The sequence below is a fragment of the Chironomus tepperi genome, unplaced genomic scaffold, assembly GCF_022539635.2.
Source record: "Chironomus tepperi strain 1889 unplaced genomic scaffold, CSIRO-AGI_Ctep_v1 contig_335, whole genome shotgun sequence".
Classification (NCBI taxonomy): Eukaryota; Metazoa; Arthropoda; class Insecta; order Diptera; family Chironomidae; genus Chironomus; species Chironomus tepperi.
In genome coordinates, this window is record NW_027226457.1 from 1,197,698 (window position 1) to 1,213,523 (window position 15,826).

Consider the following 15,826-nt stretch of genomic DNA (forward strand, 5'->3'; position numbering starts at 1 on the left):
CACATCATCACATTCCCGCTGTTTGCATCTACTTTTTTTTTCTTCCTTTTACATAGTCTAAGAGCACTTAGTGCCTCATTTTGCACAATCGGTACATGCTATACATAAATGGATAGCAGAGCACAGTTAGAGCGGCGAGAAGAGACATTGAAAGTGATAACATGAGATACATAAATAAAAATATACCTGCCTAGCCAGATAGAATAATCTATTCATACCACATGTTGGGATGACTGCTGATCACATCAACATAAATTCATAACATCACCATGAATCTAAAGTGATTTTTTTTTTATTTAATTTTTCCATTATAGCTTGTATGCAAATTTTCACTCGTTTTTAAAATGGAAATGAGGAGGGACAGATAAAATGTTATCGCAAATTATGACAAATTAATTTTTTGGATATAATCTTTTGTTATGAAACTATTGGATTGGGCAGTGGCGTATGGATGTTGACTTTGTGGTCAGTAATGCTAGGATTTATAGTTTTCTTTGCAAAAATTCGCATTTTTTTGTGATTTCTCACTAAAAGCTTTTGTTTGTGAATTTTAGGATCAATTTAGAGATTAAACTGAGTTTGCACAGTCAAATGGATTAATAAATGTGGCAAAAGTTGGACTATTACTATTTAAATCATGAACTCTTGGTCCTAAATGGTTAAATTTTGATTTTAAAATGTGAAAATTTCTTTGTTTACATTTTTATTTCCGAAAATTTTCGAAATTTGAAAATTCAGTATTCTTAAAAAACCCTTCATCAACCAAATTCCCTAATCCCATGATACAAATTTAGTGACTCGATTTCGAAAGTCTCCTATTGACTTATAATAATTCCTGTCAATTTAAAAACTGCAAACCGTTAAGAATCAATATTTATGAAACCAATATTGATAAATTTTTGTATTCAAACGCAAATTCATGTTTATTCAATAACTAATTAATGCTAATGAGACGTGTTTTTGCTTAGACATTAAGCTGAACATAAATTAATTAAATTTACATTAAGAAAATTTTCATCATAGCTTAATAATTCAAATATGCAAAATTTGAGTGCTCAACGCCTTCATTTGTCATATTCCTTAATTATATGTTGTTGAGGATTCGTTCCTATCAGCACTATTGCAATAAGTGATATACTTGCATGCAAATTATAGACAATTTATCAATTACTGGATACCGTAAACTGATCATTCATCAGCGGAATGCCGCTCAGATTTGAATGAGTAATAAAATATTCCGCATGTGTTTGCATTAATAATCTATATTGACTTGTTATTGGCTATATTAAGCATTCATTTATGTTTTGCGAAAAAAAACACTAATTTTATTAATTTAATCATAGCAAATTTGCTAAAAGACCTGCGATTTTGGTAAACAACGATAATAGGCCATTATGTTAGTGCTGATTGATCCATCAACTCCAATTACATTTTACACATCAGTTAACTTAATTCAAAATAAAATATCAACAAAAACGTGTCAAATGTAATGGTCATAACCACAGAGTTCTCATCACAAACTTGGTTTCCCGTCGACTCCAACTATTATTTAAATTGGATTCTCTAGTTTTTTTGATTGTTGAAAACTTAGCAATTTTTTGTTCGGCTGTCGATCTCATTTACATATAAATGGGATTTTTTCATTTTATTTTAACACGTCCAAACAAGTCATTATCACTATTGTAATTAATGCGCATCAAAAGAGGGGTTGTTGGTAAATTACGTATGAACTTGCTTCACATAATCGTTTGATGCTATGCACTTTTTAGGGGTCGGGAAGGTACCCTCAATTTTGCAACAGCTTAAGCCAGTATTGTCCATTTAGTGTGACGCAAATTGTTAGGGAGGGGTATAATAAACATAATAAGTGAACGACCCCGTTAAGTGTTTCCCAATTCTCTGAATCCCATTTAATTAGAAAATTAATTAGTTACATATGTATCCTGTGGATTAGTATCAGTTTCAGTTTACACCCAGAATTTTATAATGAGACATTCTATTCCAAAAATACTGAACATCATAATTAAATCTTCCCATATCTCCATCATCTTGCAACATTCAATAAATTTCTCGTGTCATCAACGGCTTTTGTCTCATTTGATATTTTAAAAAAATTTTAGCATATTCGAGTCAAGGAAACATTCCGATTTTATCATTGATTGTCATCCATACCCCCTCCTGAGACTGGCTTATCATTTAGTTTTATTTTCACACTTTAATACTACGAGAAATATTCGCAAACTGAAGAGTTAATGAAGAAATTGATTAAATGTTCCTATTCAACTTAAATAAGCAATCAGCTTGTTGTGATTATCTGTCTGGGTAACATAATAGTCTTATTAACAAATATTGATCCGCATTGTCAATCGAATTCCTGAGGAATCTCATGCAGAGTGATCATTTGACAAGAATTTCAATAGCTTCGACTGAGAACTAAATTGAGGAAATTCCAAAATTCCCTAGAATTCATAATCTTATTGCTCAATACAAAAGACTGCTCAGAACACAAGCAAAAAGGCAATATTCTCCCTAACTGCATCAAATTTTTAATGCATTTATGAGATGCAGTAAATTATCCGAAAAGCGAAACCTCTTCTCCTTCTGCTTTGCATCAAATTTCAAAGAGACGATGCAAGACCCCGTCATATTTCATCCAGAATTTTGCAAGTAAATTTCTTATATGCTTGCGTTTGAAATCAATTAACGTACATTAAACGATATGCTTTGTCTGCTAAACGGGAGGATGAAAGCAAAAAAAAAGTGAGCAGAACAATCTCCTTCGACTCGGATCATTAAACTCGCCAAATAAGAGTTCAGTGCGACTGAACAGTCAGAATAGGTCAACAAATTATCATTATTTAAGTAGACATTTGAGCAATTTTGTGAGACGTTTCAAGAGCTGTGAATTTTTTTGAGGTTTCTTATTTAATTAAATTAAATGCTCCATACATCAATTGTACTTATTGTTAAATGCTTATATGCGTGAAGCATTGATGTGAGGAGAAACCAGACAACACAGAATGATAGTCAATTAGGCAGAGTTGGTGATGAGATTTTGAGGTTATGTGCTTGATTCTTAGCTAACATTGATGTTTTCTAGATCTAGTCTGATGTAACCAAGTTGTACCTATCGATTCATGATTATGAGGCTACAGCTAAGAATACAACTCTGCATTTATATTGAATTGCGTACAGATTTGTTTTGATAAATTTCAATCAAGAGTGAGGAGAAAAAAAAATCGTCATATAAGCATTTTAATCTCTCGCGTACGCATATAGAAATAGTTCAAGGTTCTTCTGGTTGTCGCCATCGTTGTGTGGTTTGTTACAGTTCCACATGAGTGAAAACTTTTTGTTCATGGTTTGTTTTTGGGCAGATCAAAATAGAAAATCTTCTTTAAACGATTTAATTTATGAGTAGAGGAAGCTATTTCCATACATTCAATGACTCCTCTTCGTGTCAATCGCTGTGCTTATTTAAAAAGGCATTTTTCTAAATTTAGATTTATTGCAATTCGGAAATTCTCCTTCTTAAAAATAATCATAACTTGTTTCATTTTATTTAGCTTACTTTTTAAGTTTGAAGATTGATCTGAAGCATGCAATTCGTCTGTCACTACTTCTTGCAATAAATTTTAAGCAAAACACCTTGTTCTGCTTTTACAATCATTTTTCAATAATGATAAATTGTAATCTTCAACACGAGAGCATAAGAGCTTCATTTTCACTTGATTGCTACACAAGAAAAGTATTTTCATTATTTCACTGCCTTTTTACTTTCATCTTTAAGATACGTGAATTTAAGTAAACTAATTAGAATGTTGAAAATTGAACAAATTAATGAACTACTTAATGACTTGATAATTTATGTTTAGTTTACTAATTTAATTCACTTATTCTTACCAAATTCCTTCGATAACTTCGCATACCTGCCTATTGTTGATTGTTTTATGCGTAAAAAATTTAATAAATGTAGTTGATTGGCCTATATTATAAACATTTATGCGATCATCTTACCTAATGCTGTTTAATTAATTACTCCTTAATTTTATCGCGATTAGGTAATCTTCCTGAATAAACAAACTTTTCTTCTTGCATTATTCAGACTGTGTGGAACAAAAAACGGATTTGCAATGATGTAATTGCTTACTTCATTATTTTTTATTGTAGAATATAATTTCGCTCATAATTTTTGGATATTCACACTCAATTTCATCTTTTCTGATCTCCCATAGCTTCCTAAGAACTCCTATAAACACTGAACTTTCCATAAATATTCATAAAGTGCATCCTATAAATTACACAGCTAATATTATGATAGTTTCATTCTTTGTGTTTACTATTCGGATCTTCGTAGGTTTATTTTGACAACGCACTTCCCTTTCTATAATTAATTAAAAGTGCATTTGCTCTCAGGAAGCTGAAAATAAACAAATTTATTAAAATGTTTTGAATTTAGAGTAATTTCATGTAATTAAGTTTATTTAATACTTACTTTCGACATTTTTATGTTTTCCTGCAGGAATAATCCTAATTTAAGATGATTAATTGAATTAATTAAGCTAGAATAAAGATTTTTATAACTTTTTTCACCAAAAATGCATTCACTGAATGCAACTCAATTTCAAAAATCTAACAACCGTTACAAATTGAATTTGCTAAAGCCGTTGAAAAAAGTTCAATAAACTTCGTGCGAACAAATCAATTAACTAAGCAGAGTTTACTGAAGATTGTCAACCCCATGCAGAATCAATTAGCCTATGCTCCAAATTAGCATGTCGCAAATCAAACTTCCGCTATTCCTAGACAATATTCCAGTAAGATCACTAACAAGATATGGTTCTTTCATCCACAGTAATTAATATTCATCACAATTTATTAAATTAGTTCATCCGTTAATAATTCTCTAAACGTGAACTAAATGAATCTGTCACACGCTTCATTAACCCGTTTACCGATGACATTTCTACTTGCTTTCATTTTCTTTTTCTTTGATTACATTTGTGCGGTCTCTAATGAAACATTAATATACTACATACTTTATGTGTCTAGTGAATTGTCTATTGCCCTATATATTGTATGAATATTCTCCATTAATATTTCTTTATTTTATGGAGTTTTTTGACTCTAATGAGTTGTAAAAATTTAATGATATGTAGGAGCGTTGATCATTGAAATCGAACGAATATTCGCATCATCTTTTATATATTTTTATAGTTCTTCTTCAAACTTAGTATATTCTAGTTTTTTTTTTCTAATTTATGAATAAGATTCACAATCTTTATAACTTCCCCGAATGAATAATAACAGAATATTAATATTTTTTATAGCAACTAGCAAGATCAGAGATGATATATGTATGTGCATTCAAAAGACTTACTATTTTCATCCTATTTGAAGGTGTTAAAGAAAAATGACACTAATGACTCTTTATTCCGTGAATTAATTCCTTTTTCAATATGTACATTTCTTAATAAACACATTGAGTTGATGTTAATAAGCTTGGCAGTTGACAGATTCTAATACTTTTCCTAATAGGAAATAACCTGAAATTAAGAAGACAATATGGGAATGAATATGATATTTTCAATGCAATTTTGTAGAGTGAGATTAGTAATTTGCTGTTTTTGAATGCATGAATTGGTGTATTAAGATCTGTTTTAGGTGTGACCGTAAATTTATGGTTCATCTTTGATTTTGGATCTCAGTATTGTGTTGAAATTCATACAGAAAAGCAAGTTGATCACGTTTTTCTTATAATTTGTGAAAATAGTTAGAATTAGTCATAATTTGAGCAAACTGAGCAATATTTTGTTATAATTTGAGCAAATTGAGCAAAATTTTGTTATAATTTGAGTAAACTGATTGAGCAAATTTTGTTATAATTTGAGCGAATTTTGCTATAATTTTGGACAAACTGAGCAAATTATTGCTACCAATTGAATGAACTAAGCAAAACTCAACAGCTTTTAGCCAATAATGAAAACAATGAAAATTTAGACAAGAACATGTTAGATGTTCAACAAACCATTATTCAAAGACACTTTACATAAAAATTCACAAACTATTTTCTAAAAGTGTAATAAAAACAGATGAAATCTGTCAAAAAACTATAAAAAATCCACTAAAGTAATATAGTTATTCTGTTTTGCGACAAAACATTTATCGTTAGCACATTTTGAAATGCTAATTTTACCGAATGACTTGAATCAAAAAAAAACTTTTTTCATATATGTATGCCCACATTTCTTCTTCTATTATATTCAAATTTGTTCATTGTTTCATCAAATCACAAAAATAAAAAGTCTAAAAAAATTCTTTTTCTTTACGGATATCAATTCTTATTCCTATTAATATTCTTCAGTATATTGTCATGTCTCTTTCTATTACTATACAGTTTTGTGTGAAAACCTACCATAAATAATCAATGTTATTGAGAGGAAAGGAAAGGATCGAGGGTGTATTTGTGCTGAAATTTGTCACACTTTTTGAATAAACTTTACTTATTGTGCATTGTTTGATGTGCTAATGCATACCAATTGCATAATTTTACATTATAAATTAACGTAAAGTAGGAGTTTAGTTCATTGAGTGTCAATATTGTGTGTAATGTATCGTGATATAATGCGAGTAATCATAGAAAAGAAAGTAAAGTTTTGTTGAGCTTTGGTCGAAAGCTTTTATTTGAATTTTAAAAAACCGTTAAAGTTGTTTTTGAATATAACTTGGCGTTTTGAAGCTTTATTGCATTCAATTTTACAGCTGATGCATAATATTTAATATTTATTGAATTTTGAGCACGTGTTTGGACATAACCTCAAATATTCAACTAGACAATTAGGGGTCATTCACTTATATAGAGCAAAATTTAGGCTAAGTGAAATCCGCACTCCGTAATTAGACACTGCAAGATATCATTAACACCGTCAAAAACAAACAATTTAATTAAATTTTAAAACTTTTAAAAAATAAATTTGATTTTTATTTCATTTTTCATTTTCTCTTCATTTTTCATTATATTTAATCATTATAATTATCTAAAAATTGTGGTTTTCACTTCATAACATTATGCAAAAAAAAGAATTGAATAATTGTAAGTCAAGTCAAAAAATAAAAATTAGTCTGCGGAAGAAGTTCCATCGTTCCTTCATTCATATATATCCAATTAAGTAATTCGTCGTTGAAGAAACGTTCAATTAAGTCGGACGAAACAATCAAATTTCGGATTGGTGATTGGATTTCCTTCTTATTCCACATTTGATTCAATCATCTCGTCTTTCTCAGCACGCAGTAGACGTTTCGCTGTTCGGCTAATAACAAGTGACTGGTTTTTCGGGAAGCTTGAAAAGAGAAGTTGCTGCAATTCTCTTAGGAGATTGCTATTCTCATCACTAAGTGCTTTTACTTTCTGTCTAAAGTTGTTGTTTTCAGTGACGAGCTTCTCCACACGCCTTTCTAACTGATCCATGTATTCCTTCTTCTTGCGGCGTGATTCCTGTGCTGAGATCTACAAAAGCAATGAAAATAAATTTACAATTTTATAGACTGTCCAAAATTCAATCAATCCTCACCTTATTCTTAATCTTTCGCCGAATCTTCTTTAGTGACTTTTCTTCGGCTTTTGTAAGTGGAAGTCTTTGTGGGATTGGATAGCCTTCAGCCAACAATGTGCGTTTCTCCTCATCGGTAAGAATAAGATCACCAGTTGAACCCTGGAAAGATAACGTTCATTAATATTTTAGGTCATTAGGGAAGTAAGTTAGTCTTATCATTGGAATACAATTTGAAGAATTGCATTTTTACTTGGCAACTAAGTAGGTTAATTAGAATCACAAGCTTGCCATTATAAGTTATGACTATTTTGTTAATTATTCTCAAGGGTTGTTCCTTGGAAATGCAACAAATCATCTTTATTGTCATTGTGCCTTCAATAAGTTCTTAAACTCTGACGTAGTAGACTTTGAAGTTTGTGCTGATTATTTAAATTTCCTATTCAGCATTATTAAGTAAGTTAAACTAGAATATTCTTTCCTGTTCTAACAGAAGCTAGTGTAAACTCGATTCTAAAACCTTAGCATGCCAATGCAAAGTCTCAATTCTAATATACCTTCTTATGATTCCTTACCTTCGGTTGGCTACTGATTAATGGCGTGTGAATTGGTTGGCGGGTGGAACTTGAATATCCACGTGTGGAATGTGACGCACTTTGCGACTTTTTCGAGCTGCTTGAAGTGGAGGTGATTGCAGGTGTGGCATTATTATTACTACTACTACTATTATTATTATGCTCGGGACTTGAGTTCCCTTTTGTCTCATCACCTAGTGACGATAGAGGCGGTGTTGGAGGCAAACCAAAATCTGTAGGAAGGAAATCCAGTTAGTAATTGAATATTTTTAAAAATGCTGAATGAACTTACTAGAAACTTGAGGTTCTGTTTTGATTCGTGATGTAGTGGTGCAGGTTGAAGAGGTAAGGTAGTTCTGATCTTGACTTCTAAGCGATGGCTAAAAAATTCACAAAAATTTATTAAAAAATACTCAAAAAAATAGATCAGTCAATGACATACCTTGCGATCGTACATCAAGTCGGGGTTGATTGATGAAATGCTCGGTAATGTATTACCAAAACTGTTATGTGGAGATGGCGGGCAACTGGAATGTGGAGATAAAGGTTCCTCCTTGACAATTGTGATGTCATCAATATCAGCCTCACTGCTTGAACATGACGAGTTTGAGCCACTGTAACTCTTTGGCTGATTGTGATAAGTGGAGGTGTTTTTTGCATAAAATGCACTGCTGTTACTCAGAAGTCGCAGAAATTGCTTCTGTTTTTGACTGCTTAGTGCGGTGTTATTGTTGTTGCTGTCACTCTGATTATAGCTGATCATATTCATATTGATTGGGCAACTGTTATCGTCAAGATCTGAAATGGAATGAATTGAGAGTGTGGATTAATTATTGAGATAATCAGGCTTTTCGTGTTGTATATTTAGAGTGTGTATGGAATAAATGTTTTTTCAAAAAAATAGCTGAATTTATTACATTTTGATTACTTTTAACATTGAATTATGAATTAACGGTCATTTTGAATTTGAATTCTTCTTTGTTCATTTTGGTAAATGTAGTTTGACACCCTTTCTGTTTATATTTCTCATATTACTTTTCAAAGAATGTATTTAATTAAATTTACTGATTATTGTAGACTAAAATAGACTGTACTTCACTAATCTTATAGTAAAAACTCTCTAATAAGGAAGACTTCCTGAAAATATAATGTTTATGCTTGAAAATTTCATGAAATTTGCAAAAAATTATCTGTAATTTGAGGTTTAGGGATTTCTCATGACTAGGTAATTCATCTTACTAGGTTGCTGTATAGTCAATGAGATTTCTCAACTCATCATATTTACAGAACGATAAGGAAGCTTGTCAAGGTAATTGTACATGCTTACATTGAACTTTTTACATTTCATTTAATTTCATTCATGCAAATTCGTGCTGCAGTGATTGTAAATTGTAACTAACGCCATGATTTCGTGATTTGGCATTGTCAGCATTAAAGCTTATTTCTACAAAATGAAGTAAGTTAAAAAAAAAGAAAAAGTGTAATTTGAACTGATAAGAAATATGGAAAACCTTATTTTTATAGCATCGACCTTTTTTTTAAATAATAATTTGTAATAATGACTTAAAAAGTTATGAAAATTTATCGTGCAAATGAATTGCTGCTGAGCATAATGAAGTTATAAGTAGTTAAAAAGCTTTCAATAGGATTACAAAATCTATTATTCTCTATCGACGTGATAAACAGCTCTTTATTAGAGGTATAATACCTCGTTAGTTCTTGTAGGATGTTATGACGAAAACCATCTGAATCAATAGACAATTCAAAGACAGAGGCTGTATCAATGTATTGATATGTTATGAAACGGAGATATGCATCATCAACTGAAGGTACTGGAAGACATGTGTGCAAATATTAAATATTTGAATGATAATGAAATATCTAGCGATCTCATCAATCCGTAGAATTGATATCTTAAGCGTGTTACTAGGGCTTGCTTATTAGTGGATTTTTGATAGATTTAGAGCAAATTTTAATGGAACTTTGATTTATTTGGATGCTTCAACCGGAATATTGGTTTTATAAAATTGAACCTTTCAATATTCTCAGTTCAGACAAATATTCCAGCAACATGTCAATCCAATTTATTTACATTAAGCAAAAGCCTTGTCTGAAAAAATTTCCCGCACAATCAACATGACAACAACTGAATCAATAACATCGGCATATCACATCCCATACAGTAACTATAATAAGAAAAGGATGAGGAAATCGTTACAGAAAAGCATCAATGCAGCAAGTAGGCGATACAATTATTTTCTATCATAAAAATAAATATTACATAATTTAAATGAAGATGATGAGCGAGTGCATGGAGACGACTGCAAAGTTTCTTTGTCTGTTCGAGCATTTACGTCATTTGTTTACCTCATATCGCATTACACATATAGAACCTGACCCAGATAACTGTCTACTTTAGCAAGAAATGCGATATTAAAGTTATTACCGAAAAAAAATATCGATTTGAGTAAAGAATTTCAAATATTCAGCATGTAACAGGTTTGACAATTAGCACAATCGTCATGAATCACACTAAAATATTTGTATAAGACACTCACCGTCAATTTTTGTAGCATCGGAAGGAGAATCAGGCATAGAATCACCGTCGGATGTGAGACTGTAACTATGTTCGGCTTTAATTGGCACCACCGTTCCAAAGATTGCATCTGTCATAAGTTTATCATTTAATATAACATGTGGAATTTTCTGATCATCAGCATCAGTTTCACAATCCATAAACCAATCAGTTATATCCGTTGGTGTTAGCTTCAGCGAGTCATTCATCTATAAAAAGATAGAAAAAGTGAAGAAAAAATCAATTATTACATTCATTCATTTGGTTGTTTGAAGAAGAAGAGATTAAAAAGATGGAAAATGGATTCTTGATACGGATAGAGTAGATTAAGCATCGGTGTTTTTTCGTCAGTCAATTGGAACGCAATTTTAGTTCTTAGTTGAACAAATACTTGAGGTTTTGGGGTTTTTAATGTTTAGAATTTCTTGAGTAGCAGTCAATGGATTATTAAGATTATTTTAGTAGGAATTTCTCTTGAGAAATGATGTGATTGGTGTCTATAATTAATCTGTAGACATTACAGAATGCTAAGTTTAAGTTTTTCTTAATGATCAATATTGTAACGGTTTTCTAAAATTCAAATTTTCTTCGTTAAACTTAACGAAACTCATACCAAGTCATTGTTTTGAAAATTTAAGACATAAAATCATTCTAAAGTGAATTTTAATTATGTATACGCACGGATACACACTTTAAAGCATTAAATTAGTTGTAAGTATTAAGATTACAAACTTAGTTAACACCTAAACATATAAAAAGGAGTCTAAAAACAATTATAAAATTTTTTTGGAACAATTAAATTAAGACTTGATTCACAATTCTAAAACTTCTTCATTAGTTACGCTGCTCATTCCAATCAACAAACATCTAAATACAGTTGTTGAAAAATTAATTACCTTTTCCTAATTAATTTCAAACAAGTAGCAAGATTGTAGCATTTAATACTATCTAATTCCAAAATAAAATTACAAGAAATTTAATCGCATAATTCATGAAATTAAGTTTTGTAACAAGCATCAAGTCAAACCGAGCAATAAACTGCATTCTAAAGAGAATTACGGTTGAGAAATTCATTAAGTGAAATGAGGAAAAAAACTAGTTTTGATTCTAATAAGAAAATATGGTAAAAGTTCCCCCTGATATAGAGGTATTTATGACATCACAAGTTGTGTGTTGTTGCGTAGCCGAAAAGTTCATTGAATTCTTTTAGATTCTTTTAATTTTTCTCTCTCTTTTCAATCTTTCTTCGTAACATCATCATCATCATCAATGCTATCATCATTTTCTCTTCACGCTCCCCCTTCCTCTTCTTCTTTCTCAATTTTTTTTAAAGCCGTATGAGATTGTATTGTATGTGATAGAACTGTGGTCGTGTTGCGCCGGTGTTTGAGTATATTTGGTCTCCCTCAAGGTCAGCTTAACTTAAATAATTTATTCAGAGCCGCGACTTTTTTTCTTCTCTCACTTTTTTCCCTCTCAACTCATACTAATGCAGTTCTACAGCAAATTCTTTTTGCAATTTGGAATGCATATTGATGAGCCTTTCTTTCTTAGGCTCCCTCTCGATTCCCCACATTTGTTTGTTACTTCTTTTCTGTTGTTTTGCAGAAAGAATTCATCAAAACGTGCACTGTAAAATTAATTTAATCTACGTTCAACAATCTCTTGAGAATGCATGCACAAAAAGTTTAGTTAACTTCACATCATGAAAAGTGTGCATGACGAGAAAGGAAAATCGCAGTAGGAATTAATCAGACGTCATTTTTTACATAATTTAGTTTGCAGTGGGAATAAAATTTGTGCATTTTATTGAAGGTCTGGATGATCATTGATTTGTATACATTGGAATTCATCCTTGAAACTACTCATGATTCCGTTCTTAGTAACAAAAATAAATTTCCTGATATTTATAACCCATTTCGCAAGAATAATGTCGACTCGATCCAGTAAAAAAAAACCTGAATTTTGAATCGTGACTAGCTAATGTCTGGACTGTTGATTAAGAAATATTACACGATAAAATTTAAATGATAATATTTTAGGCATCAATACTTAAAAGTCACTTGCACGACAGCTCTAATTTCTATGAATAAAATGCAATATTATCTCCTCAGCAACAGCCACACAGAACTTTTTGGACATAAAAAAAATCACCAATATTCCTGTTATGACGAAAAGCATACAGCTCAGAGAATTGTGACATTTAAGATTTGGAAGAATCTTCATTAATATTTTCTCATCGACTTGATTTCTAACTTTGACCATAAAAAATTCCTGTCTGCCTTTTTGCAGTTGCTAATGATGATAACGGAAGTGTTTGTATGAATTTTTGTTCATCCTGTTTTGTGGCTGATTTGAAATTCGGGATTAGTTTGAAAATTGGAGCATTTTGGGTTTGGGAACTTGAGGGTGCTAATGAGTAGCAGTGGAGTAATGGCTAGAGGGTCAACCGATCTTTACTTTACTTTTTCCAGTCACACTTACTCGGTTTGTGTATTCGCGACTCAGAAAGTGTGGCTAGATGCATTGCATTGATATACCCGACCATGAAACTTCAGAATTGATTTGTCTTTTATGTCTGATTTGCTCACTAACTAATCGTTACGGAAGTCCATTTGCATTTTCATAATTTTAAGATCAATATTGTATAGAAGACTTTAATTTGTGAATTATACTTGATTGTGCTTCAATATCGTTTTATTTAGACACTTTTAATTTAGTAATTTCACCATAATCTGCAATTTTTGATTCTTCAAAATATCTTTAATAGGAAAACAGAAGCTTAATCCATTAGATGACAAGGCCACTGCCTAAATTTCAATATAATACAATTTAAATAGCCTATTTTCAAGCATATCCATAAAGTTCAACCACTTTTCTATTAACAGATTCTTAAATCTGAATATTCAAATAGATTTTCAGTAAAAATTCTTCCAAATGATATTTTTGTGTACACTTCCTAACCTGACAAACTCGATTTGAAAGCCTATTAGCGTCCAATCTATGATATTTGCCCTCAGATCTCCATGTCGTTTAAAGCGAACAAATATAAATGGCATAATTTACCAACATTTAAAAAAATCTAAGCGGATCAATTTGATTAATTACAAACAAAACAAAAATGGAACTACATTAAAGCATTTTTATTTGATTACGAAATGCAAATAGGGGAAAAAAATTAACATTTTATTTGAAAAAGTTTAACAATTCGAGTCTTGAGCGAAATCATGAATGAAAAGAAGAAGGAATCACGCTTTCGCAAGATGGAATGCTTTTTCTCTTCAATCGGTGGGCTTTTTTTTACATATCAAACTTGATCTCATTCAATTAATCTTTTCTTATGCTTTACGGTTGTATTAAACAAAACCTTACTTTTTTGAAACCATATTTTGGGTTATTAATAAGTGATGTATGTCTGAAATTTGAAGTGTTGCATGTTTTATGGACCTTTAGTGCAGTTGTGGGCAACCTATGTGAGGTGACACATCTTGGAGGAAAGCCAAAACCAAGCACCTTGATGGTTAACTACGACAGTTGTGTACCACGGCACACAGGTTGCCCACCACTGCTTTAACGAAAGACCAACGAGTTTTGGTTCTTAAGGGTCAATCTTGTGAACTTACACCCTTAATTCCAGGTCATGCTTCATCCTACTCATTCAAAACATTTAATTGACATGAACACAATTCATAGACATCATGACCGAATAACCCCAAACACCATCAACAAGAAGAAATGCCTGTAAAGTGAGGCAAAATTTTCCTCAACCTCAAACTTTCTTTGGCATCTCAAACAACTGAGGATTTCTTTTTGTCGAAATAAAAAAAATTGCAAAGCAATTACTTGTCTTCTTCCTACTTGATGTCGATTGAATCTGTTTTTTTTTTTTTACTTTGTTCGTTGTGTGCGTTGTGAATGTTCGTATAGATAGTTTGTTTTTGGCATCGAGTTATAGTGTGATCGGTCAGAGAAGTTTCAAATCAACGCATAAATACTATAATTAACAATTTTTCATTTTCATATTAATGATCAGTTCTTTTCATTGTTTTACAGTGTTTTTTGTTTGTCGATGTTCTGACAGTGTTTACTCAAAATTTTTTTGAATGAGGTTTGAATTATGAAGATCCGTTAACATGATGAAGTTCTTTTTTTGGAAGTTTTAAATAGATCTTGTTTTTAAGATCTGGAAGTGACCTGGATCTTACTGGATCTTAGTTTTTAGGTCTGGAAGTGGCCTGGAACTTACTGGATCTTGGTTTTTAGGTCTGGAAGTGACCTGGATCTTACTGGATCTTATGTTTTAGGTCTGGAAGTGACTTGTTAATCAATTACTGATCGCTGGGACAAAAATGCGCTTAAGTCCCTCGATCAATAACACGAGGACTTTTGTAATTTTTTTATGTGTGGCGTGTGATGTACGTATAGATAGTATTTTGGCAGAAAATAGTGTGAGAGAGAAGAGACGATACTTTAACGGCATTTCAATTAATGATCAGTTCTTTCTCTTGTCTTGTTTCATTCTGCGTGATCAAAAGAAGAGATTTAAGACGTAACATGTAAATTTTTTTTGTGATATTTTTACTTGACGGTTACATGAAAAGTTCTAACAGGAAAAGCACGAATATCTTTTGGGTGATGGAGTTCAATTACAGAGAAATTTTTGTTGGATGAGTGATTATGTTGATGGATGTGAGTCTTGTGGACTACGAACAGCATTTTTAAACAGTTTGTAGAGCTACCTAAAATAAGTTGGATTAGTGTGTAATAGCACTTGATAGAGAAACAAGGTTTATGTGTCACGTTTCCTAACATCCCCCGATAGCTCAGCGGTAGGGACCTTCCACCAGAAATCGTATATCATGGGTTCGAGTCCCACTTGGGCTATGTTGTGGAGAAATGTACTTATTCTCTAAAACCTTAGAAGTAGTAAGGTTCCGAACTAGATATTCCATTTTCTGAGCTAAATCATATTTTCAAATACAGAACAGATCCCCACAAATTACTCTAAAATTCCAATACTTTGATATCAAATAAATGAAAAAATTGTCCTCATCTTCGATATTAGTCTATAAACTCATTCCAGCTATGCTAATATTAGTCTTAAAAGACGTCACTAAGTCAAACTC

The 15,826-nt window shown here is 31.5% G+C and overlaps 1 protein-coding gene across 1 annotated transcript in view; it reads right to left on the reverse strand.

Moving 5' to 3' along the window:
• Nucleotides 1-6,970: 6,970 nt before the first annotated feature.
• LOC139093257 (cyclic AMP response element-binding protein A-like) overlaps nucleotides 6,971-15,826 on the reverse strand; it is a 33,645-nt gene continuing 24,789 nt past the window's right edge. The window contains exons 2-7 of the mRNA XM_070643930.1: nucleotides 10,684-10,909; nucleotides 8,568-8,923; nucleotides 8,418-8,505; nucleotides 8,126-8,358; nucleotides 7,572-7,712; nucleotides 6,971-7,507 (exon numbers count right to left, since the gene is read on the reverse strand). Of these exons, the coding sequence (XP_070500031.1) occupies nucleotides 7,247-7,507; nucleotides 7,572-7,712; nucleotides 8,126-8,358; nucleotides 8,418-8,505; nucleotides 8,568-8,923; nucleotides 10,684-10,909 (1,305 nt within the window). The 3' untranslated portion in view covers nucleotides 6,971-7,246. The remainder of the gene's footprint in view (nucleotides 7,508-7,571; nucleotides 7,713-8,125; nucleotides 8,359-8,417; nucleotides 8,506-8,567; nucleotides 8,924-10,683; nucleotides 10,910-15,826) is intronic.